This window comes from Heliangelus exortis, chromosome 8 (assembly GCF_036169615.1).
Source record: "Heliangelus exortis chromosome 8, bHelExo1.hap1, whole genome shotgun sequence".
Taxonomy (NCBI): domain Eukaryota; kingdom Metazoa; phylum Chordata; class Aves; order Apodiformes; family Trochilidae; genus Heliangelus; species Heliangelus exortis.
Window position 1 is genome coordinate 27160955 of NC_092429.1, and position 25965 is coordinate 27186919.

Consider the following 25965-nt stretch of genomic DNA (forward strand, 5'->3'; position numbering starts at 1 on the left):
TCAGAGTTACAATCTAGAAGTCATCCTGCTGCTCCCAGGATTTGGACTTTACCTCCAGGTCTCAGCATGGAGCTTTATCAGCCTCGGATGTCTCCGTTGCCAGGCTAAAAGCTGATTTACACTTTGGAGCTGCTCATGCCTTGGCACCTCCTCTCAAACTACCCGAAGAAAAGGAGCCAGATGAACACCAAAGGTAGTGATGGTCCTTGAAACCAAACATATTGCCCCAGCCCACATTTTCCACAGCCTTTTGAGCAAACGTTGAGCACCATCTCCTCAACCTCTGGAGCAGAAATACTTTTTATTGCCATTAGCTGGAGACCAGCTGCATCTCTTTTAGAGAATCTCCTTCCCATCTCCTCTGACATTTAGAGCAGGCACAAGGGAAGGTGAAAGAAGCAGCAAAGCTCTTTGGATCCCACTGCCTGATAGTTCACAGGCAGTCTGAAAATACAGCCTGTAACTGGGAAAATACCTTGGCTAATTCAGTAAATCCCATCATTCTCCACTAGAGCATCTCCTCAGCTCAGTCTCCATCCTGCTGGGTGCCACAAGAAGTTAATAAATCCCAGCCTGACTTACAGCCTGCCAGCCCTGTGATGCTGGTCCCTTGTAGGGCACAGATTGCAGGCTCAGTGGTTCCTAGCACCCAACTCTACCTCTTGGCAAGCAGTGAAGCTTCCCACCATAATGGCAGCACAGGACCTCCAAAGAGTGGGAATAATTAGTGCTTCTATGGGTGACCCTTCTGGTGAAAGGAAGGACATTGTTGTCTTCATCACATGCAAATTCAGGGTGATTTGTCACCTGCTAATGAGGTGCCAAGGCTGGCAAGGCAGTTCCAGAGTAGCTGGATGGCCAAGATAAGGGTTATCCTCATGGCTAACACAACACCATGGCATTGCTACAGAGAAATGGGTGAGTCTGAAAGGGCAGGAAACGTGGGAGGTGCAACTGTGGTTGAGGTTTTGGGGATGGTGGAGGAACAGAATAGGGCAAAATCCCAGATTTTTTCCACTACAGATTCCTTCTGTTATTATTCTCTGTCTTTGTTGCTCAGCTATGGGTCCAAATTCAATGTCAGAAATAAACAAGGACTTTGAAATACAAAACAGAAGTGATTGCTGTTCTTTGGCAGGCAACACAAAATGGGATTAACCCACTGCTGTTGTGAAGTTGTGCTGGTGCAGGGATTTTGCCTCCCAAACGCTTCCTGCTTTCCTTCCTCTTAAGTCACTCTTCCTCCCTTGCCTCTGGCCTAGATACACACATCCCAGAACCACAGTTTTACAGTTTAGCTCTTTATTGTGACACAGAATTTTTTTGTGTGTGTGTTCTGAAAATTGCCCTTTGTAGTAGAACAATTTCTGTCAGACCAGAGAGATGTCTGCTCTTGTCTGTGTCCTGCTGCAGACTGTTCTCTGCACCCCACTGCCTCCAGATACAGCCAAAGGACAACAGCAGGGACAGGCTTTCCAAACTCACTTCACAGTAGCTTTCTAGGAACTGATGGTTTGCCTTGTGTAAAATCCTCTTGGTGGAGAGGGAACAGTGATGTCTAAGTCCCAGGAATCCTTCCTTGGTGAGCAGGCTGGTCTACAGGAACTCTGCTGCCAAGCCAAGTTGGGATGGCTTCAAGTGGTAAAGTCTGGCTCAAGGGGTCTCTTGCCCCTGAACTTGGAAGGGGAGTGTGGCCTGGCAGCTCTCAGGGGGATTTGGGCTGACATGACCAGCAGCAAGCCTTCCTGTAGTACCAGTGTGAGCACAGCTTCACCTTCAGCACCAGCACGCAGTTGGCATTTGGTTTGTCTTCACAGTCTTCTTCTGGGGAGCAGAAGAAGCATCCACAGAAGGCATTAAAAAGAAGATGTGCATCCCCAGCAGAAAGCTGGAAAAAGCAAAGGGCTCCACAGGGAGTCACCTCCCTCCCAGACTTACCTGGTGCCTCTGTGGGACAAGGCTGGAGCTGGCACTTCTGCCTGGCTTCTGGTTTGGAAGCGGGGTCACAGCCCTGGGCCAGTGCCTCCCCCTGGTAACATTTCACCTCACGCAGTCGCAGGCCAGCACCACAGGTCTTGCTGCACTGTTGGAATCAAGAGAAAGGAGAGGGATTGTCAGAGGCATTTTTTAAATAGTCTATAGTTCATAGAATCATAGAATCATAGAATTGGCTGGGTTGGAAGGGACCTCAGAGATCATCAAGTCCAACCCTTGATCCACTCCCACTGCAGTTCCCAGCCCATGGCACTGGGTGCCACATCCAGGCTCTTTTGAAATATCTCCAGGGATGGAGAATCCACCCCTTCCCTGGGCAGCCCATTCCAATGGCTGAGCACCCTCTCCCTAAAGAAATTCTTTCTAATGTCCAACCTAAACCTCCCCCGGGACAACTTGAGACCTCTTGTGCCCTCTTGTCTTGCTGAGAGTTGCCTGGGAAAAGAGCCCAACCCCCCCCTGGCTCCAACCTCCTTTCAGGGAGTTGGAGAGAGTGATGAGGTCTCCCCTGAGCCTCCTCTTCTCCAGCCTCAACACCCCCAGCTCCCTCAGCCTCTCCTCATAGGATCTGTGCTCCAGTCCCTTCCCCAGCCCAGTTGCCTCCTTTGGACCTGCTCCAGGACCTCAATCTCCTTCCTGAACTGAGGGGCCCAGAACTGGACACAGTACTCGAGGTGTGGCCTCCCCAGGGCTGAGCACAGGGGCAGAATCCCTTCCCTGGACCTGCTGGCCACGCTGTTCCTGATACAGACCAGGATGCCATTGGCCTTCTTGGCTACCTGGGCACACTGTTGGCTCATGTTCAGCTTCCTGGCAATCCAGACTCCCAGGTCCCTCTCTGTCTGGCTGCTCTCCAACCACTCTGTGCCCAGCCTGCAGCTCCCCATGGGGTTGTTGTGGCCAAAGTGCAGGACCTGGCACTTGGCCTTGTTGAACCTCATCCCGTTGGGATCAGCCCAACTCTCCAGTCTGTCCAGGTCCCTCTGCAGAGCCCTCCTGCCTTCCAGCGAATCGACACTTCCCCCAGCTTAGTGTCATCTGCAAATTTGCTGATGATGGACTCTATCCCCTCATCTAAATCGTCAATAAAGATATTAAATAGAACTGGTCCCAACACTGATCCCTGGGGGACACCACAGCCGCCAACTGGATGCAGCCCCGTTCAGCACCACTCTCTGGGCCCGGCCCTCCAGCCAGTTCCTAACCCAGCACAGATGCCCCTGTCCAAGCTGTGGCCTGACAGCTTTTTCAGGAGAATGCTGTGGGAGACGGTGTCAAAGGCCTTGCTGAAGTCCAGGTAGAGCACATCCACAGCCTTCCCCTCATCCACCAGGCAGGTCACCTGACCATAAAAGGAGATCAGGTTGGTCAGACAGGACCTACCCTTCCTAAACACGTGCTGGCTGGGTCTGATCCCTTGCCCATCCTGCAGGTGCTGTGTGATTACACTGAGGATGATCTGTTCCATAACCCTGCCAGGCACTGAGGTCAGGCTGACGGGCCTGGAGTTTTCCGGGTTGTCCTTCCGGCCCTTTTTGTGGATTGGCATGACATTCGCCAACTTCCAGTCATCTGGGATGTCCCCAGTGAGCCAGGACTGTTGGTAGATGAGAAAGAGAGGCTTGGCGAGCTCTTCTGCCAGCTCTTTCATCACCCTTGGATGGATCCCATCTGGTCCCATAGACTTGTGGGGATCCAAGCAGTTCAATAGGTCACTGACTGTTTCCTTCTGGATTACAGGGGGGCTGTTTAGATTCTTGTCACCTTCTATAAGCTCCAGAAGCCAGCTGTCCTCAGGATAACATGTCTTACTGTTAAAAACTGAGGCAAAGAAGGTGTTAAATACCTCAGCCTTTTCTTCATCTTTGACAACTATATTCCCTTTCGCCCCGAGCCGCCATTTTGTGGGTACACACGAGAAGTGATCTGCCAAAACGACGAACACAAAGGGAAAAAGGAGGGGGGCATATTATATGTTCTCAAGACCATTTCGCAAGTTCCCACATTCTTGTCCAGTGAGGCTTTGGAGAGTATTCTTGAGGAGGTTTGGGTCAAATTTCACACTGTTTCACAACTTGTGCCTCTCTTTTGTTGCTGGACAAGAGCCTCCCTGAGCTGAGTTTGGAGCAGAGCATGGAAGTTCAGTTTCACCTCCTGCATGCAATTCAGAATTGGGTTTGAGTACTGATGCTGTGATAGGAGATGGAGAAAATAGCTGCTGAGAGCCAGGCCCGGCTTCCTCTGTCCTTCCTTTCCATAAATGCTCACCAGACAAAATTAAGGGAAAGACAGACCATTGACACAGCTGTCTTGCTGGCAGCGTGGTGCGTGCTCTTGCTTGAGGAAATAATGCCTGTGCTCTAAGGTCTCCCCCAGCTCCCATGTGCCAGTTTCTCCACGTGCCACTTCATCTGCAGAAGAGCCCCATCCAGACCTAACAGCAGCCTCAGGCAGCAGAACAACAGAATGTGCTCCACCGATCAGGGCTATGAGGCCCCTTCTCCCCCTTCCTCACCACCCCAAGCCTTACCTGAGACCAGGAGGTTGTGAACCACGTTGAACATGGCCTCCTGAAACAGGGGACTTGCTCCTCAGGTTTCAGAGAGGCTTCACAGCGCTCCTCAGGGTACTCTCTGACCACACCGTTCTCCAGCCCCGCGCACAGGATGATCCGTGTCTTCATCCCTCTCCCACAGCTGGCATTGCACTGGGAAAGAGGACACAACAGGCAGGTAACAAAGGAGGATGCTCAGCAGCTGTGGTGCTCTGAGTAAGGTGGAACCCTGCTCAGAAGCAAGGTGCCTCCTGCATGTGCTAACACCAACCTGACAGGTACAGCGCTGCCCAGGTCATGGGAGCAACTGTTGGAATTGGGATGGCTGGAATGGTTCCAGCAGTGGCTGGAAAGGAGCTGATTTTCTCAGGGAGTGAGGACAGGAGCTGGTAATTTAGAGTTTAGCCAGCACTGGGGGATGCTGAATTCACCTTGGTTAGCTTTGAGAGGAGTTACCACAAGGGACACAAAGCAGCCAAGGTAAAAGACTACAAGAGGCTGCTTCTGTCTTATCGTACGTTGAGTATTTTCAAAAATTGTGTAGCCTACATCCTGGAACACTGGCAAGCCCTCTGTGTGCCCAAGGGGCCCAAACTGGTGCACTGCTGCTGCTTTGGATGAACAAGTACTGTGAGCCCAAAGCTATGTGGGCTTAGCTGGGACCCCACTTTCTCCCAGGACAACAGCAAGGGAAGCAGCTGGAGGCAGGACCTGATTCCAGCTCTGTTCTGATCCCCAATGCCCATGAAGGCAGCTGCCAGTTTGAGATTTCACTGCTTTGTGCCCTTCTTTACTGTGGCAGGGCCAGCACATTTGGCTTTCATTTGCCCTTTGTCATCCAGTGACCTCAGATCTAATCAGCCAAGAGAACACAGCAAAGACAAAGATGCTGCCACATGCAAAATTGAGGAGCTCAGCTGGTCTTTCAGAGTTTAGGTGAGGTTAAGAGCATGGATGCAGCTGAAAAACTGCATTGCAGCATTGTGTGTGTGACCCACACCTCAGGCCAGAGCTAGAGAGGGTGAGAGGACTGCCACAGGTCCCCAGGTTGAACCAGTCTGTGCTCGTTACCAGCAATGGAGACTCATCTCAGTGTAGTCAGCACTTATAAAGGGCAGCAAAAGGAGAACAGAGTTCTCCTTTCAAACCTTCAGTTAGGTTGGAGGGGAGAGGGTTTGGCTGCTTCTCTGGTTCCCTAGAAACCTTCTTTCCCTAGTGTTTGGGAATCCCTGTTTCGCTCCAGATGTTAAAGACAAAGCCAACTCCATGTGTTCTGCTGGGTGTTCTGGGATTTGGATCAGCTGGTATCAGGAAAGCCTCTAGGCTTTGAGCAACAAAAGAGGAGTAAAGTATATTGCCAGAGACCAATTGTTTTGTAGAAGGGGGCACCTGGACCATGTTCGCTGGGCTCTGGTAAGTCCTGAGTGCAGAGTTGTGGCCTGGGCGTCTGTTCCAGAGTAGGGATCTGGACTGTGGTTCAGGTTTGCTGCTGGTTATTTTTAAGCAGAGACAAATCTGGTCTTTTTGTGGCTTCTTTTTAGTGGTGAGATGAAAAATCTTGTTGGGGTTAGTGCAGGTTCCAGAGAAATAGCCTTGCTGAGGTGTTGCAACTGCCAGCTGGGAGCCAGAGGTGGGAGAGGATGATTTTTTTAAGGAAATTGCTGCCCTCCAGTGGAGATGCCTGGGAAGGCAAGCAAATGCCACCAACTTTGGGATGGTCTATAGTGTATGGAGGGGACAAGCTGAGGTATTTGTTTCTCTTTTCCCCTTTCAAAAGGAGCTAGGACAGGAGTACAACTACATGGCTAGAGGTGGCACCATACAGCCTTGCTCCACCAAGGGAGCCAGGATCCCACCTGCTGGATACAAGGTGGGAAGGAGGGCCACAAGGCTTGGCTTTATTTACCTGGTCCCACTCCTGCTCCACCCAGTGTGCAGGGCAGTTCTTGTCTCCACAGGGATGGACAGCCAGGGGCTTGGTGGCTGGGTCACACTGTGAGCTGGAGATCACTTTGCCCTCCTGGTTGCGACAGGCGATGAAGCGGCTCATGCGTCCCTCACCACAGGAACCTGAGCACTTGGAGGAACAAAGGGCATTTAAACACATCAGAAAGCAGGATGGGGCAGGGGCAGTGGTGCCAGGAGACTCATGTCCAGAGCCCCTGTCACTGGGACTGTGGCATTAGATCCCAAGTGTCTTCAGGGGTAGGTCTGGTCAGGGGTTTCCACTCTCCAGGTGCCTTGAGCTTCTCAGATTAATTAATGGGAGTCACCTGACAGCTAATCAAAATTTACAGCATGGAGAGGTGAATACTTATTACCTTAGGCTTTGACAGAAGAAAGCCACAAGGGATTGTTCAGCCTGGAGAAGGCTCCAGGCAGACTTTATAGAGTAAAGGTCTTCAAATAGCTGAAAGAGCCCTAGTGGGAAGCTGGGGAGGGAGTTTTCACAAGGGTGCCTTGAGCTTCTCAGATTATTTAATAGAGGTCACCTGACAGCTAATCAAAATTTACAGCATGGAGAGGTGAAAACACATATTACCTCTGCCAGAGGAAAGCCACATGGAATTGTTTGGCCTGGAGAAGAGAAGGCTCCAGGCAGACTTTATAGAGCAAAGGCCTTCAAATACCTGAAAGAGTCCTACTGGGAAGCTGGGGAGGGACTTTTCACAAGGGCATGGAGTTATAGGATGAGGGGGGGGATGTTTATAAACTGGAAGAGGGGAGAATTAGACTGGGTATAAGGAAGCAATTCTTTAGTGTGAGGGTGGCAAAGGCTGCCCAGGGAGCCTGTGGATGAGATTTTCCTTGAAGTGTTCCAGGCCAGATGAGATGGCGCTTTGAGTGACCAGGTCCAGTGCAAGGTGTCTTATGCAGGGATGATTTTTTTTTCTAAGGTCCCTTCCAACTGAGACCATTCTATGATGAGAGAGCAGGAGCATGACCCGTGCTCTGTCCTGTGGCAGTGGGTTCAAGGAGCGGGGGGCTCAGCTCACCGGGCCCCAGTCAGAAGCGGTCCAGCGGCGGTCGCAGGGCGGTCCCGCACACACCTGCTCACTGCTGGGCTTCTGGGCCTCGTCGCAGGGGGAAGCGTCCGCCGAGCACCGCACCTCCCGCTTCATCGTCCCCTGCGCCCCACAGCGGGCCAGGCACTGCGAGGGACACACAGAGTCAGCTCAGAAGCAGAAAGGGAACAAGGGAGGACCAAAGAAAAGGGAAGGAGCTCTGCCTCTTGTTTTCCTCCTGCTGCCATAAGGGAGAGGGACAGGGATACAAAAAAAGGGGGTCTGTCGCTACCTCTGCTGCTTATTTGGGGTGCTACAACTTCAGGATGCTGATGACTGCTGGCCAAGCCAAGTGCAGGAAGTCAGTAAAAGGGATTTTGGTTGGGTTTTAGCTTCTCTGTATCTCCATACCACTCTTTCCCCATTCATCTTCAGTTAGAGCCTCTGGAAAAGGGAGGTAAAGCCTCTTGCTGGAAGGGCTTTCAACATACTGCTTCAGAAGCAACCTTAGAAAAAGTATTTTGCACTTATCTACTGATTTTGCATTTATCTACTGAGCAGTGCCATAACAGAGGAAGTGTGGGTAAAAGGCAGTCCCTCTTCCCCCAGGATGCAGTTGGCCAGGGGTTTCCTTAGCACCCAACATCTGCCAGCCCCATCCCTCCAGGCCCCAGCCCTGGCTTCTCTACCTCTAGAAGCAAAGCTCCCCTGCTGCCTACCTCGGACCACTCGGAGAGCTCCCACTGGGGGCCACAGGCCTTGTTGTTGCAGGCTTTCCTCTCCATGGGCCTGGCCAGCCCAGCTGACTCACAGAGATCATCATAGACAGAGCTGTCAAAGCCTGGAGCCAGCATCTTCCAGCAGCGCGCAGTGCGGTACTGGTAGCCCTCACCACAGGTCCTGGAGCATTCGCTCCACCGGCTGGTCTCCCACCTCCAGGAGCGGTCCCCAAGGAGAGAAAGCACAAAAGGAAAACCCAGGTAAGAGGGAAAAGGGACACAGGGTGGCTGGGAGGTGCCTGCCTATCTGGGACTCCCTCAGCCAGCAGTTGCTGTGATGAAGCTGCTCATTGCATGTGTCTGTGTTAAGGGTGTGTGGGTCTCAAAAGCCAACTCGGCCCTTATCTGCAATTTAGACAGCAAATTCCTTGCTTTTTGCTTAGAAGGGGATACAAGGGCTTAGCTGGAACACAAGTCTTACAAGGAGTGGCTGAGGGAACTGGGATTGTTTAGTATGGAAAAGAGGAAGCTGAGGAGAGACCTTATGACTCTGCAACTACCTGAGAGAAGGTTGTAGTGAGGTGGGAAATGGTCTCTTCTCCCAGGTAACAAGCAATAGGATGAGAGAAAATGGCTTCAAATTGTGCCAGGGATGGTTTAGGTTGGCTGTTAGGAACAATTTCTTCATTGAAAGAGTGGTCAAGCATTGGAACAGGCTGCCCAGGGAAGTGGTGGAGTCACCTCATCCTTGGAGGTGTTAGAAAAATGTGTAAAACATGGTACTTCAGGGCACAGTTCAGTGGGCATGGTGACAGCTGGACTTGACAGCTGGGCTGACAGCTGGATGTGATGACATTAGAGATCTTTTCCAACCTTAATGATTCTGTGATTAGCTGTTTAAGCATGTCTTTCAGCCAGAAACAGCCATATGCTTTTAGCAGAAAATGATCCTTACAAAGATAAGTTGCCCCCATGGACAAGCTGATGTAATTTCTACTCACCTAGGCTGGCAATCTCTCCCTGTGCAGAATTCATGAGTAGGTTCTGGTCGGGTTAGGGCATCACAGTAAGTTTCATCCACTTCCACTCCATCATACCGGACACACACTGCATAGGAGGTGCTGATACCTGCGAGGCAACCAAGACCTTCTCTTAGTCAAGTTTGATCAGATCCCTTCTCCCACCATGATCAAATTACTGGAGTGCTCAATGCCTGGAACTCTTTATCACCCATTCTACTGCCTAAAAGGACCTCACCTGATGTGCATGTGGAGCTGCAGGGGGCATAAGCTGAGACTTTCCACCGATACATGTCAGCCAAGCTAACATCATCATGGCCCACGGGGCTCATGTCAAACTCATTGCTGTGGGAAAGGGAAGGCAGCATGAGCTAAAGATAAAAAAATTGCTGCAGACATAAAACATACTAAACTTCTTCCACACTGTCTTTAAAGATGAGAAGAAACACACAGTGTTTCTGCTCTCCATCTCCCCTACCTTGGGCAAGACAAACCACAGCTGAACAGAGGGTGTAAAGCTTTGATCTAGCTCCTGAATTCCCCTAGCTAGGCTGTGAAAAGCCATGAATCAACAGCCTCAGAGAGGAGTCAGTGTACATAGTACAATGTACATAGCGACACTTGTCTGTTTCATGGTCTTTTGAATAAGCAGGTGCCCTCAGACTCAGTTCACACCATCACCTTGAAAGGTGTGACATTATGTTGGAAGGGGGAGCTCAAGCAAAGTCCCACTTAACATTATGTGTCAGGATAATTCCCTGTGTCTTGCCAGAAACATTAAAAATGGCCCTCTTTTAAAATGTCTCTCCTGCCAAACATTTATAAGTTAGAGGCATGTGTGCCCAGAAGGAGCATGATGTGCTGGTAAATGTGTGTACTGGACATGCAATTAACTCCTGGCCTTCTTTACAATCCCATTGGTGTTGCCCTCCCTGGTGCTTCTGAACCCATTTAAATAGATCCCAAAGAGGTGGGGGAGGCAGGTCTGTGTGTGTGCGTAAAATATATTCTTGGAGCTCTGTGTCAAGCCAGTGGTGGCAATCAGTCTTTGGAGGACACACTGTTGGTCAAGCATCTACAGCAGCTGCATGGACAGACATTGGGAGAATGGAATGATGAAGAGCAGTGAGAGTACAAGAGGACTGGCTCGACCCTCCCTCCCCAGCTAACCATGCTCCTGTTTTTCCCAGGAAACCAAGTGCCACCTTTCAGTGCCAGGGGCTTGCAGAGGCTCTGCCTGACTGATGTCTGCAGCTGGGCTGGCACCTAGCAGAGGGCTCTCCACAGATGCCATCAGGCTGTAGTTGGCTGCTTTCCCCCGACTCCCAGCAAATGCCTTCAAGTCCTCCAGTGAGTTCTTAAGTTCAGGAGCTTTGTGGAGGCCCTGTGGCCACTGGGCAGCTGTCCATAGTCCTGCTGTGGAGTTCCTTGGGGCCAGTCTGGCTGCCAGGTGCTGCAGCTCCCTACAGAAGGCAGTGTTGTGTGGGTCTCGGTGACACAGTCGCCTGAAGAGGTGAAGCCTGGAAGATGCTATGTGGCTGTTCTCTGACAGCTCAGGTTTCCTCATGCTGTAGGGTACAGCTGTGCTAATGGAAATCTGATTGAACCTGAGAGCTGGAAGAAAAATACAGCGATGTTTTAACGATATTGGATGGCTTATAACATCAACATGTGGTATTTAACAAGGAAGAAACCATTTGGCCTAAAAATCATGGACAGCCACCAGGGTGCACCAACAGGCCCTAACTGCCCTTACCAACCTCACACATTCTCTCTGCCCCTTGCTCAGGAGCACTATTTAAGCTCAGTCCTGGGCCTTCAGTCCTGGCCTGAGCAATGTTACTGCTGTACTTTGTTCCTGAACTGTTTTTTGGCTTCCCCAGATTGACCTGATTTGACTTGTCACCTTGTGTTCAGCTGATGACTACTGGACTGTTGCTAGGACCTGTTGCAGTCAATGCCCTGCTTGCTAAGTTCAAGTGCCATGGGACTGCTCTGCCTGAGATGGCACTGCCACCTCTCCTAGCTCCCCTTTCCTTGCAGAGCTACTGGCCCTTGCTATTCCCTGACATTCTCCACCCTGCTATTAATCTTTCCCTCCTGTCCACTCTGATGGTAAAGCCACCTTAGATTTCAAGACAAGTGTGGGATGTTGACTTTCAATTAACAAAATGGAGAAGGAAAAACAAAGCAACCAACCCAACTCTGTTTCTCTGCCAGCTGCTGCTGCTTCCTCCTCCTCCTCTTCCTCTCCTCTGTTTGTGTGGTAGACCTGTCTTATCTGAAAGTCGTATTTCTCCTTCTCTTCACCTTGCTCCCAGCCCCAGTCCCGGGTCTGAGTGGTGGAGTTGGTTTGGAAGAACTGAAGATGGCGAAAGCTTAAATCTTCATGCCCCTCTCTGAGAGGAAGCTGTTCACTGGTGTCATCTGATGACAGGGAGAGCCACGTGGCATTGAACTCCTGCACAGCTCTGGAGTTGGCTGGAATGGGGTGGTTCTGGCTGGTCTCTGGTAGGTGATGATAGAGAGGTCTGTCTACTGCCGGGGCGGCAGTTCGCAGAGGTGGTGTCCGTGGTACAGTGTAGTCATAAGTTATGTGTGGCATTTTCCCATTGAGGTTATAGTACTGGAGGCAACAGGGAAAGGAAACAAAACCCTTTTTTTAATTTTAAGGACACATATTTCCCAGAGGCCTCTCCTAGCCACATGCACTTTGTGATGGAAGCTAAGAGAAGATAGCACCCTCCCAGAAAGCCTCCCAGGACAGTATCTGGCTTCCTCAGCCACCTACACATTCAGGTTTCACTTGGGAACCAGGTAAATATTCTGTTTGTCTGAAGGAGGCTGACAAATTTGGGACAGAAAAGACAAGATAGCCTAAAACGACCTCCTCACATACCATGGCATTCAAAGACTGATTAGTGGGCCCATGAGCTATGATATATTCCAGCCCATCCGAGTTCAGGCTCAGGGGCCGCCGGTACTTGAAGATGGTGCCAGCAACCCTGAAGTTCTGGGGGTTGTCAATGGTGGAGTTGCCGTTGAAGAAGAAATGCCCAGATTCATCTGCAAGTGCTCCAGAGAGAAAGAAAAAAGGGAAAATATGATACTCCCTACAGAACACAGTGAGTAACTGCACCAGCTCATGACTGAGAAAAGTCCAACAGAAAAAGAACCCTTCAGTGCTCATCTTCTGCATCAGGTCAGATCAGTGGTGTTCAAGGCCTGCTGCTTTCATTTCCCTCCCCCAGTGTCCTCACAAGAGACTGCCCATAGTGATGTCCCTCCTGCTGCTGGCTGCTGGAGATGTGGTACCCTTGGTTTACGGAGAGATGAAGCACCCCTGTGCTGCCCTGGAGCTCTCTGAGAGCACAGACAGGGCTGGCACAGAGCCCTCCTCCCACCTCCCAGGCAGCTGAATTGGGATGATCTCCACATCCATCTGGTTCCTCTGCTTACCTAGGATGTTTTCTGTTTTCCTGCGCTCAATGATGAGGATGTCCATGGCACCAGCAGGGATGTTGATGATGAAAACATAACCTGAGGAACAGAGGAGGGGGTGAGGAAACGCTGAGGACAGCAAAGAAAGTTCTGGGTAGAAAAAGCAGCTTGTGGGACAAGTGTGTAGACAGGAGGGCAATGCTGCCCTTCAGGGGCAGGATACTAAGGACATAGATGCACGGTGCCAGTCCTTGAGTTCTTATCCCAGAAACCCTCTGATGTCCCATTACAGATCACCATTACAGGTCTCTCAGACTCAGCCTGAGCACTGCTGGATTTGGACTTGGGAAAGGAACAGCCCAAGTGTAACAGTCTGGCTTGAGCTGTGTGGATCAATGTGCTCTTGTGCTCCTTCTGGCAAGAGCACAGAAAAAGCTTACTCTAGAGATCAGGGCTGATGCTGAACAGAGGATGGAGAAGCTGATGCCCCTCAGCTCCTAACTGAAGTAGCATAAAAATTGACCTTTAAAAGGGCTGACAAAATAAGAAGGCTCTTAAAAGCCTTCTGTGTGGTTCAGCAGTTTTGTCTTCCCTGCTGGAAATTCATTCTGTAAGATTTGATAAGAACTGGAAAGGGAGGCCAAAACTGTATCTTTACTGTTAGTACCATTACCCCTGCTCTGGAAAGGGGTCTGGTCTGTTGTCTGTGAAGAGTGAAGGAGTCTACTGAAACAAAACCAAAGTGAAATGCTGTTCCAAAACCTCAAACCACAGCTAATTATTAATAAGCATGCCAGTCTATTCCTTCTGTGGGTGGAGAAATGGGCCACAAGGTTGCAAGAGATGAATCTCAGCTCAGTTTCAGAGGGACTGCCCCTCAGCTGTGCCAGCCATGGGAAAGCAGCCTGAAACAAGCACTGTGACTGTCATCAAAGGAGCCGAAGTTTCAAATTAGCACATAGCACAAATCAAAGAAGATTCATTGATCTCTTTGCATTATCTGAGGTGGGGAAGACACCAAAATCAACAGGAACAGATCCCCAGCTGCTTCCTACTGTAAAGAGGTGAAGGGAAACCTTACCAGCCTAATACACAGCGCATCAAACCCATCTCTGGTGATTAAGTGAAAAGGACAAAATACCAGCAATTAAGCAGGGGTGGCACTCTTCAGCTCTTCCCACCAAGCAGCTGGGACACCCCTACCCACATTCATGCCAGCTGGTGGTAAGAAGCAGCAGGTGAAGTCTCTGGACTGTGGTAGCAGGGAGTACCTATCTGTGAGACTGCCTTTCGGAAGCTGCCCGAGACACGCTGGCAAGTGCTGCCGTCCCCTCCACACACCCTGCATCTGTCAATCCTCCGAGGTGAGTACAGGCTCCCATCACATCCAACTGGCTGCAAAGAATAAAAAAAAAGAGGATTTCCTGGGGCCAGTTTAAATCCACAGGTCAGGGGCTTTTTGAGGAAATGCTGCCATGCTCTTTTGGTGTAGTTCGGGGAAGGAATGTAATGAATGACTCCAAGAGCAGCAGGAATTCACCTGTGTAACTTGTGATCTGGGGCAAGGTATTTTGCATGTAGGGGAAAAGAGTAAGACTGGAGTAAGCTGCTTCTCTTCCTTCTGTCTATGAATTTAAGCCAGTCCTCCCCACTGACAGTGTTATCTCCAGGACACTATATTGAAACCCCCTTTATCTTCACCAATGTAGGGAGAAATCAAACATAAGATTTTATATATATATAAAAATATATATATATGTATTATATATGTGTTTGAATACATATAATATATATATATATAATCCAATATATATATAGTATCTATTCCAGTATATATCTATTGGATGACTATGAAAACAAACCTGCTATTCTAGTCTTCTCTGTCCTGTGATGAAATGCTGTCACTCAGTGAGAACCTGAGGATGGACATGAATTCCTTTCATGTGAACCTCTCTGCTCTAGCCCACAGGCATTCAAGAATGTCATTACAGCACACCAGGACTTAGTTTCAATTCCCTGCTGGGACTTTGAGATGTCCAGGAGGTCCAGTCATATACTTATACTCCCGATTTCTGTACTTCTTCCTCTCAGAGCCTCACCTCACACTTCCCATTGATGCAGACCCCTTGATAGGTCCTGTCCTTACAGGAAGTACCATCCTGTGCTCGGGCCATCAGCTGCCTCTCTCCACTCCGGGTGGTGCATTGGAGGTCACATGGCTTGCTGGATATACTGGTGTAGTCATCTGAAGGGAGACAGGCAGAAAGTCAGGCAGAAAGTCACCAGGAACATCAGGATGCTCAGAGATGGGCAGCACGGAAGAGGACTTTCCACTTCCCTTTGCCCTTCCCACCATCCATACTGATGGTTTGAAGTCACCTTGGTGGTTCCTGCTGCTTGAGATGAGACCCCCAGGCTACAGATTTTGTAGTAGTAAAGGGGTCGTGGTATGTGGCTGCATCTGGGGACCATGCCTTGAAAAAATACTTCTTACTGGCAAACCCTCTTTCTTGCCATACCCTTTACCCTTTGCAGTGCCATCCCGTGCCAGACACAGGATTCTGCATCATTGGATGCCAGGACACACATAAACACACACAAGTAAGACCTGTAAGAGGGGTACCAATTGTGTGGGGCCATGGACAGCTACAACCCACTCAGTGGCAACTGAAGCTAGAGGTACAGATGCTTCATGTCCCCTTGGCAGCTAATGGAAAAATAGGGGGGTCCAGAAGGAGCATAATATCTTGAGTGAACTCAATCTGGGCCTCAAGGGACACCTGACAAACCACGTGATGCAATCTGTCTTGCCTATGCAGGAAAAGGACAGGCATCCTCTTGAGAATAACCCACCACCAACCCAGTAGGAAGCATGCTGGGTGACAGAGGCAGCCACAATGGGAGAAGGCACAAAGAGCATGAACACCCACTCTGCCAAGATGACTGATGGTTAGCCAAGACAACTCAGAGAAGCCCACGTCCTGTCTGCCCACCAGTGCTTTCTGATGTAGGATCCAAAACAGGAGCAATGTGGTGAGAGAGGAGGCCTGGCTGGCTGGAGCAGTTCTGTGAAGAGACAGGGAACGATTTCTCCAAAGTATAGGAAAGCACTTCCAGACCAGCCAGGAGCATCCATCCCTTGTCCCCTGGGCCCTTCCTCTTCTCCTGTATCAGAGAAGATCCTGTGGGTATTTTCTCATCCTGATCTTTTGCATGAAGCTCTGAAAACCCACCTGGATAGAGGGGCATCCAGTGGTAGTAGCGCTTCCCGAAGGCTTTGGCATTGAAACTGGAGCACTGCTGCTGTTTGAAACTTGCTGTGTTGGCTGGGCAGGGCTAGGGAGGGAATAAATGTGATCAAAAGCTCCTATCACAGCCATGCTTGTGACAGCTGCTTGTCCCAGCTGCATCCTTGGAGGGTGAAAAAGCCCTGTCCACCCTGGAAGGAATCAGTGATTGATATGGCACTGAGGTGCCACAGCTCAGGCAGAAAGGCCAGGCCTTCATTGCCAAGGGCCCCCCTGACAGCTGTAGCTAACAAGCCTGCAAAAATTACTTTGCAGGAAAAGCATACTAGAAAAGCAGCCAATCCTCTCCCCACCCCACAAGAAGGATTTTTTAATACATTTTCCCCTCCCTTTGCAGTCCCAGAGAGTAGAGCCTGACTCCCACATCTTCAAAGGGACACAGCCAACCACTCCAGGAATGTGCTGTACCCCTTGTCTGCACTTTCTGATGGACCAGTCATACCCTGAACATGCAGCTCCAGGCATGATGCCCTGAGTCCAGTGAGGACCAGTCAGTACTGGAAGTGGCTCTCACCTGCTGCTGGCACAGTTGGTAATGCTTGGCTTGACCAACACACATGGTGCTGTTTGTTCCCTGGGGCATCTGGAGCCTGCAAAGCAGAAAGAAGATGAGCTGGAGGTCTGTGAAGTACAAAGGTATGGTTGATGTGACAAAAGGACAATAGATCCTGATGATCCATCACTCCCACTGAAGTGCCCAGGACTTGCTGTGACCAGGGAAGTTGATTTCAGGATTCAGAGTGCAGTAGACAGAGAGAAGGCACCTCTCGTGGGGACTGGCCACTTTAAAAGATTAGCAGGAAAGGCTTGGTGCAACAAAACATGTCAATATGTCAACACTTGGTGCTTTAACTCTGGCCAGCAGGAATCATGCAGGGGATACTGGAGTCCTTAACTGGAGCCAGGGTGAAAAAATACCTGAAAACTGGGAAGATGTATAGAGAATGGCCAAGACCACAGTGTGGTCTGTGTAAAGATCAGCTGCAGACAAAGCATTAACAGCACTGGGAAATTAGGATGCAAAGCATAATGAAGAACCCTGTAGGCACACTCAAGCAGGACTGGCTAGAGTACTGCAGCTATTCCTCCAGAGTAATGATTTCAATTATGCAGGCAAAGCCTAAATTTGCACCAAAAGGCTTGAAAACTTCCATCCCTTTCAGCTGAAGCTGAGACAGCCTGCAGACTCAGGCAGAAATTGTTTTGTGGGCATACTTGGGTCACACTTAAGCCATTCTCCTTAAAGCTGCAGAAACCTTTTTGCTGGGTTTTATGTTGGTCTTTTTTTTTTTTTTTCCATTGACTTGACCCCTGCAGTAAAAACCATAGCAAAGCCCTCCCCTTACCAGTTAAGGGGAGTTAAGGATAGACCAGATGTCAAATGGGGAGAAAAAAAATCTCTCTTCAGGCAGGAGGCAAAGGGCAGATGGTCTACAGAGTGTAGGATGGCCCCAGGCTACCTCCATGCCTCTGTTTCCCACTGCCCACTGGCAGAGAAACTGGGAAGCATGGTTAACAGGGAGGCCACATCCAGATGGAAGATACTGCAGCAGATCTGGACCCTCAGCACACTGCAATCTAGCCCAGGTAAAACAAGTTTTCTGCTGCAGAAAGGAGAGCAGGCTGGGGGCCCTAGCTTGAGCTTTCTCCATCCAGGAGTGCATTCATGCAGAAGGGAAAGGGGCCAAGCAGCCCCCGTGGGCTTGCTGTGCTGCAGGATGCCAACTCTCATTAGCATTGCAGGAGCCTGGAGTAGCAGGTCAGTGAGGTGCTGGAGAAGGTCTTGGTTGCAAAAGTGACCCTGAGGTGACAGCAGGAATTCAGGCAGCTGAAGTTACTTTACTCAGCTCTCCCCACTGCCACAAAGCCAGTCCAGCTGTTACCAGGACTGTAGCAGCTGGAGGGGACAAATGGAGATGCTGTCAGGTGACATAAATGACAAAGGGGGAAAAAAACTTGCAAGTTTTGCAAGGAATAAAGAGGGGAAATTGCTGAGACATGGCTGAGCTGGCTGCTGTCAGGGGTAAATCAAGTCCCCATAAGGTGTCTGGAAATATGTACCCACATCCTTAGCACAGGAATTGGCTATAAATCACCTTAGGTTGGTCAGAGCAGCCATGGGTTGTGAAGGAAAGGGGAAAGGGAATAGGGCTATCCTTCTCCAGCACACAATCCCATCACCTTTAGGTCTCTCACAGCCTCCAAGAAGGGGGGGATCATCACATGAGACAGGTTGAGTGGGTGATGTGTTCAGGGGGGCTGTCACCCACCCACCAACTGCAGGGTGCTTCTCCCTTGTCAGCCCTCCCCACCTCTTCCTGCTCACCTTCCCCCCAAGGGCAACAGAGAAGCCAGAGAAGAGGGAATGGCCAACCCTGCCAACCCATGAAGTTTGGCCTCAAAACACAGGTCAGGGACACTGAGATATGGCCAGTGGCTCAGGCTGGGGCACAACTCACCTCTGCTGCAAGCAGTGCCTCTCCCTGGACATCACACCCCCCCCGCAGGATCGGGAGCAGGTGGACCAGGAGCTCCACTCTCCCCACCACTTGGTCACTTCTTCATGCCAGGAGCCAGCTCCATCTGCTGCCTCACTACTGTCCTGACAGAAACACAACATGGTCAGTTGGAGAACCTGGCTCCACACCACACCTAGCTGAGATGGCAGCTTCCTTCCAAAGGCAGCTCCCCCAGGGACGAGGCACCTTGTTGGGTTCTAAATGGGCAACACTGGGAGAGCTCTGGGAGGATCAAATCTCTGCTCAGGCCCATGAGTTACGTGTGGGGAGGAGGATGCCTCTGGGGTCTCGTGACATGATGCAAAGAAGAGCTGAAGGTGTGTGATATTAACAACAGCCTGACCCCCAAGCAACAGTCCCATCCAGGGTGGAACAGAACAGGTCACAGCTCATGCTGCCTGCCAGGCTCTGAACCTCCCACCCTCACAAAAGTGATTTTCAGGAGTGCCTCCTGCAATTGCTGTTGTCTCCCTCCCCCCAGATTGGATTACTCTCCCTCCCAACATTACTGATTGGGGTGGAGCCTTTAAATTTGGCAAACCTGAGCCCTTTTGGCCCCAATATGGTCTTTGCAGCAGCCTGCTGTGAGCTGTGCTTCCATGATTTCCAGCAGGTAAGGGATTCTCTGGTTTAGCTGGGTTTGGGTTTTTTTGGTTTTTTCCCTTTTTGCTGGATGGCCTAAAAGCTCCTAGGGACTTTTTCAATTTAGTCTGTACAGGAACTAATTTGCTGTTTATTGAAATACAGCTGTGAGTAGCTGGAAATGCAGCAATGAGATTATCACAGGAATGGGGATTTATCCAGCTGAAAATGCTGACAGCATTTCAGCATTAGTAGAAGGAAATGAATAATTTGTGTGTGTGTGAAATCTGCTATGTTAAAGTAAGGGCTCGGGGAAGTTGTACTTGTACTACTATTAGCAAATCATGCTGGTTTGTGGCAGTGGCTGATAGATCTGTTGCAAATAACTGGCCTACAAAGCATAACTGCTGGATGTGAAGGCAAACTCAGCAGGGTTTGCTCCTCACTGAGTGTGCTCTGTTCACTATTTTGGTTGCCCTTCTCTTGGCTTTTATGTTTTTTCATGGTGTAATGAAGCCCAAGTGTTGTTCAACTTGTAGTGTAATTCCCTCCTGAGAACTTATTGTTTCTACAGTGTCTGCCAACATAACATCCTCTGGACAGAGGAGATGCAGCTCATTTTATATCTTTTTAATTTATAACTTAGTGTGGCTGAAATGCACATAGAGCCTCTTCATGGTGATTGATAGTCAGATCATGTTGAAAGTAACCTGCATGAAAGCACTGTTACTTGATGCTTTACTCTCTAGTGATTACAACAGCTGATTTTAAAAACAATGCAACAGAACTCTTTGCTGTACTTGGGAGATATCTTGCCTGACAGGGGCCAAATGCTATGGTCAGAAAAATTAAAACAGACATTTTCAAAAATATTCTTACAAATAACCACCTCAACCTATTCCCTATGACAATTTTTGTCTGGCTGTGTATTATCAGGCTTTAAATGGAAATGCTGACTATGTAGCTTCTACATTCACAAGGAAAAGAAACCAATGGTCTCTTACTGTAATGTATTTTTAGCTAAAATCTTTCCCTGAGCCTTTTATGTGATAATCATCTCAAAGCCTGCAGAGGAAAAGCTCTTTGCAACTGTCAGGCAGGAAATTGTCAGTGATTTATCTCATGTCTGTGTGGAGACCTCAGCATAACATAGATTTTCCCAGAGCTGGGGTATTACTTAAAGCTGGTGTCTTAACCACTTCCCTGAGTTGGGGGCTCATGGACTGTCTGGAGGGAAGGCATGTGGACCAAAAGCTGCAGCATTTACACAGCTTTTCCCCAAAAGTGGCAATGAAAATCTGCATGGCTGTAGCCACAGAGATAGTCCTGTTCCTAAGATACTGCAATCCAAATAGGTGAGATGAGGCAGGAGGGAAATGGGTGAAGGGAAGTGCAACAGCCTGTGCTACTGCCCTACCTCTGGGTGTGAAAAGGCTTTGTCTGGAAAGTGGTGGAAAGGTGCAGGCTCCATTTCAGGGTTACTGCTCTTGGGTGTTCTGGCAGGACCCAAAGAGACTGAGAACGTGATGGCAGAGCTGAGCTTTGGGGAAAGCTTTGCCTTTGTGTGCCTCCTGTCAGAACAGTGAACATTTATCTCTGCACTTTAATTTTCAGGAATGACAGGAGCCCTAACAAAGATTTATTGAAGGACACTAGTCAAAGAGACACATTTTTTTTTGTTTTGTGTTCCCCTATACCCATAAGCCCTGTTCCTGCTTCCTCCCTGCACTGGAAGAATCAATCACTTTTTAAGTAGATTGATTTGGCTCTCAGGCTTTCCATGACCAAGCTCTCTTGCCAGTCCTTGTCCAGAAGCATTTATTTTCTTGTGTAAGCAAATACAATGCTGAGCTGTCCTCTTGAGTTTAGGCATAACTGCATTTGAGTCTTAGGCCTAGTGAGGGGGAAGGGGAACTTCAGGTACTTAGAGCTGGGGCAGTTGGTTCCAATCTGTGCTGAATTTATTATATTGCCAGAAAGAAATCTACATGAACCATGACACACAAACGGCTGTCATTTTTAATTAGAGGTATTTGCATTTTCCAAATTTCCAGATAACAAATTGAGGACTGTGGGACAGAATCCAGATTACATTAGCTCCAGGCTTTAGTTTCTCAAGCCCCTCAGCAAACCCCAAGGGCTACTCTGGCAGACTGAATCTCACCTCCATACCCCCACCTCCTCCTTGCAGGAGGAGAATCAAAGGGGATTTATAACAACTTTTTTTTTTTGCATTCTCCTGGTTCTAAGAGATGCTGGAGCTGCTGTGATCTGTAGTCTGCTATAAGATGGCAGGAACACAGCAGAGAAACACCAGAGCAGGAGATGCACATAGGTCCAGACTTTATCAGTCTGGCTCTGCCTGGGCTTGGGCAAGCTCTCTGTCCAAAGGAGGTAAGAGGGTCAGGTACAATTCCTTAGGGGATGGAGAATGTAAAGCCTAGAATTTACATGCATATAAAAGACCATATTCCAGCTCAGCCAGGTGCTCTGCAAAAGAATTTCCCCTAAGGCATTTGTGGCTTGGCACCTGGTGATGACAGAGCTGCAGCTCTTCCTCTCTGAGGTTAACCAAGTGATTTCTGCACCTACCCTGAAAGCCATGAGACTGAGAAGATCAATGTTGCCCTCCTGTCTTCTTGTTTAGGATACCAGAGCTTTGAACCCCAGCCTGCAAGGGACTTTTCCAGGCTAAAATACCCATCTCTCCAGATTTGCCATTATCAGTCAGTCTCTGAATCACTGAAAGCTTTTTCTGTCTAACCCAAGATCCAGCAGCTGCTTTCCCTCTCCCTCCCCTGCCAAACAAAGGCTGCCACAACGAAAATGCTTCAGCCCTTCAAAGAAGGGTGGGCCTGGTCTGACATCCTATGGGATGTCCAGGTGCTCTTTCTGAAGAGCTGAAAGGGATAAAATAAATTCTCTGTTGACTCTCCGGTCAGCTCTGGTTTTCCCAGAAACCTGGAAAAAACTGAATTACTGTGTCCTAGTCCCCATGCGTTGCTTATTGTTGTGTCTAATCTTGAGATTCTTTAAACCTGGGTCCTGGAAAAAAAGCTGTCTGGGAAGAGAGACCACAAACATGACCCTCTAGTTCCCTTAACAGAGGAGCTGGGAGGAGAGGTGGAGGGGGAGGTTCTGTTGCATGCCTTAAGGGCTGGTCCACCACTGAGGGGCACAGTAGCTGTCTTAAAACTGTTCTGCTCAACCCTGTCTAAGCTTGTAAGGCTACTAGAAACAGCAGCTGAAAATTAAATTCTTCAAACCTTCTTTGAAGCCATTAAACTGCATTTCTTCTACCAAAGATTTCCACAGTCCCTCTAGCTTCAGTGTTTCTTTCTACAGCAAACCACATTGCTTACAAAAATCCTAAATAGCTTCATGTCTGGAATGGATGTCAGATTATTATCTGGAAATGAATGACCATGTTCAACTCCCCTGGTTTGGGTTTGCAGTGTCATTCTCTGACTAAAGCTGTGGTGACAGACTCTACAATAGCCCTGGAAAAAAAAAAAAAAAAAGCATTTGCAATTGTGCCCTGATGTTTTACAAAATAATTGGTATTTGTGCAAAGCTCCTTCTCATCCGGTCATTGTTTTATTCTAGTTGGGCAGACTAGATACTTGAGCTCTTCAAACACAGCTGCTGGGGGCAGGGAGAACCACAAGCAGCCAAGGCTTTGTGTACACACATGGATGGAGGAGTCCACCCAGGTCAGTCCAAAATGACTTCACATCTGTTTAGCTTGACCCAGCTTGCTCTGCCTGAAGCCCCACAGTTAAAGGGTAAATAGACCATGCAGCAGGATGTGTGTGAAGGTAAAAACCAAGTGGAAACGAAACACTGGAGCTTTTAAATTAAGGGAACCCCAGAGCAGGAGCTGCTGCTGCTCCTCAAACCTGGGTTATCCTCTGTAAAGCTGTTGTGTCCCATCTCTGGGACAGAAGATACGTTGCGTGAGATTGCTACACCCCAGCCTTAGTCTGGAGGGGAGGGAAACACGACCTAAACCCCTCTTCTTTTACCGGAGCAGAATCCCTTTAGCAAGAAAAGAAGTTCAGCTGGGTTCTCCTCGGGGAACCCCAATGCACAGTGACCCGTGAAGGCAGGGGCACAGCAGGTACCCTGTGAAACCGGGATTGCTGCCCTCCCACCACAATCATAGGGGGAGACTCCTTCCCAGGGAAGGAAAACGGAACTGGCAGAGCTGTTCTTCGATGTTCTTGTGGAACAAGTGACCTGACGAGAGCCGGGATGGGGTTATTCTTTACAGAGGACAGCAGAGATGAAGGGAGCGTGGGGCTTGGATGCCCAGCCGTGCAGCACACGCTGTTGGCGGAGAAATCAGCTGCCTAAACCCATGGCTGGGGTGGCAGCAGGGAGGAGGAAGACGCAAATTAGTTTGCTGTCAGCCCTCTGCTAGGGATGGACATGAGGGCGGCCCCCCCAAAACCAGGGAAAGGCCCCTGCGCCCTCATGGTCGTTCTGCTGATGATGGGAAAGCTCCTCAGGCGTCCTCCCCCTCCGCTGTCCTTTTGTTAAGAGCCAGGCGGACAGGGAGCGGGCAGAGCTACCCCAAAGGGTGGAGGGGAAGGCGACGGCAAAAAAAAAAAAAAAAAGGAGAGAGAGAGAGAGAGAGAGAACCCCCAAGTCCAGGTTATCTTCCTGCAAGAACCAGAAAGCTGCGGGGAAGGGCAAAAGGCAACCGCTCCCCAGGGCTGCCCGGGCCACCCTGCCCCACGCAGGCCCCAGGGCGGCGGATACCGACCCCGCCGGCTCCGAGCGCCCCTCCTGGCCCCGGCCCCGCCGCTGCTCCCTCACGGGAAGTAAGGAGGAAGGGAAGGAGGGAGGCAGAGGAGGCTCCACCGCCGCAGACCCACCCGCCGCCGCTTACCTTAGCGTGAAGGGGGGCGGCGGAGGCGCTGAGGAGAAAAAGGATGAGGAGGCGGCGGCGATGTGGAGCGGCGGCCATGCCGCGCTGCTGCTGCTGCTGCTGCGGCCGCCGCGGAGGAGGCGGCGGGGCGGCCCACCAGCGGCGGGAGCAGGGGCAGGAGCAGGAGCAGTCGTCGCCGGGGCCCGGGCCGGCATGGCTGAGGGAGTTAATGACTTTACAACCTGCCGGGTGGCGACCCGCAGAGCGACCGCTCCGCAGGGGACGGGGCCGGGCCGGGGGGAATGGAGGGGGGGCTGGGCGCTCCTCAGGCCCCGCCGCCCCGGGGCTCGGCCCCACGTCCCGCCTGCGAGCGGTGGGGTAGGGGCGGGCAGCTCCTCGTACCGCCCCGTCCGTCGGTAGATAGGAGCTCTACGGAGCTTCTTTGACGGGTTTTCCCCCTTTTAGGGGGTCCTGAGGGGACACAAACGGCCCCGGATTGCCGAGCTGCCCCAGGCAGACCCCCTCGATCTTTTCCTTTCTTTCTGCACACAACCCTTTTGCTACCCGATCCATCTGTCCTTGGGCTTTTCTGGGCAGGTTCAGCTGTTTAGTGCATCCCTTCTGGCCCTGCTGTGTGCTGGCCCTCACCCTCACCTGGAACACCATCCACAGCCCCAGGAGCAATGAGACTCAGGAGAGCACCTAAAAACTTCAAACGATATTCACCTCGTTCGTTCAGGCTCTGAAAATTCTGGCTCTGAAATTCTAAACATCTGGACCTGGCTCCCAAATCCCTCCCATGGAACCATCTCCACAGCCCCACCAACCCTTGGTCTTGGCACCAAAAACCCCAAACATTCTTCCACTCAGTCGTTGTAAATTCCAGGAGCCCCTTGGGATTGCCTGCACCTTGCTGTGTTAGTTTTCCAGAAAATGTCTGGGTGGTTGAAGTCCCCCCAGCAGGACAAGAGCCTGTGAGAGTGGTGCCTCCTGGTGCCACTGCCAAGACTACAACACATCCAGGACACCGGGGCACTGGATGGGTCAGGACTAACAGAGTCTTTTTAAAAAAAAGAGATATTTTTTTTTTTTTAAGAAAAAAAAAGATAATCTTACTAGGAGTGGCTCTATTGTGACTGATGTCCAGCTATGTATTTGTCAGCATGCAGACATGAGTGATCCCTGGCTGTGGAAATCAAACCAGTGACCAACCTCAGCACAAATCAAAATTATCCCTGGCTGGCTGTTTGTATTCTGTGGTTCTTCATCATCTCTGCTTGATGAGTTCCGATCACAGTAGAAATTCTCCTGTCATCTTACAGTGGGGAATTTGGTAGTGGGTGTGGGGTTTCATTTATTTAGATGAAGCAAGTAAGGCCTCCACACAGGGGTTCTCTAAAAATCTGTTTTCTCAAGATGAGGCTATGCTGTGTCCTGCAGCAGATGGCACTGTTGTTTATGTGCAGAGGTGAGTTCTACAAATAGGAATAACTAATCCAAAACCCCTCAAAAGCACAATAACCAGTTCTGAGGAGCTGTAATATCCCTTTAAAAATTATTAGGGCCCTCTACACCAAACTAAGATCTTTTTAAACCTTCTCTAAGCAGCTTTCAGATTCATCTGACCTTATCTTGAGATCCTATACAATGAACATCCCAGATTTCCATTTAAACTCTTCTAAGGACCTCTAAAGCTCCCTGAATGTGCTCTGAGATACTCTTAACTCCTCTAATACCACCACAAAGTTACAAAACATATTCAATGAACTTTTGAAGAGTTATTATTACATTCCCTAAGTTACACATTTTAAAATCATTAAACTGATTCAAAAACACACTGGACTTTATTATAGAGTGCCACTAAACTGCTCTGGACTTTAAAGAGCTCCTGGATACCTTAAAATGTGCTGGATGCATCTAAACAGCTCTAAAACTCTTCTAATCAGCAAT

General features: G+C 49.8%; 1 protein-coding gene across 6 annotated transcripts; it reads right to left on the bottom strand.

The window, feature by feature from the left end:
* Window positions 1-1285: 1285 nt before the first annotated feature.
* Window positions 1286-24370, bottom strand: LOC139799319 (ADAMTS-like protein 2). 6 transcript variants are annotated; one of them, XM_071751196.1, is made up of 18 exons: window positions 24037-24367; window positions 18501-18638; window positions 16556-16631; window positions 15967-16069; window positions 14833-14978; window positions 14005-14128; window positions 12752-12832; window positions 12192-12367; window positions 11492-11918; window positions 10498-10906; window positions 9531-9637; window positions 9275-9401; window positions 8274-8487; window positions 7546-7701; window positions 6456-6626; window positions 4526-4702; window positions 1939-2083; window positions 1286-1821 (listed from the first exon to the last, which is right to left on the bottom strand). In XM_071751196.1, exons 1-18 carry the CDS (start codon window positions 24228-24230, stop codon window positions 1706-1708), a joined length of 3087 nt encoding a protein of 1028 aa, XP_071607297.1. In that variant the 5' UTR covers window positions 24231-24367; the 3' UTR covers window positions 1286-1705. The 6 variants fall into 6 exon arrangements, 5 of the variants coding, with proteins under 5 accessions (XP_071607297.1, XP_071607298.1, XP_071607296.1 ...); XM_071751197.1 differs by having other exon boundaries at window positions 1286-1824; window positions 12192-12358; window positions 24037-24366; XM_071751195.1 differs by having other exon boundaries at window positions 1286-1824; window positions 24037-24365.
* Between the last annotated feature and the right edge of the window lie 1595 nt (window positions 24371-25965).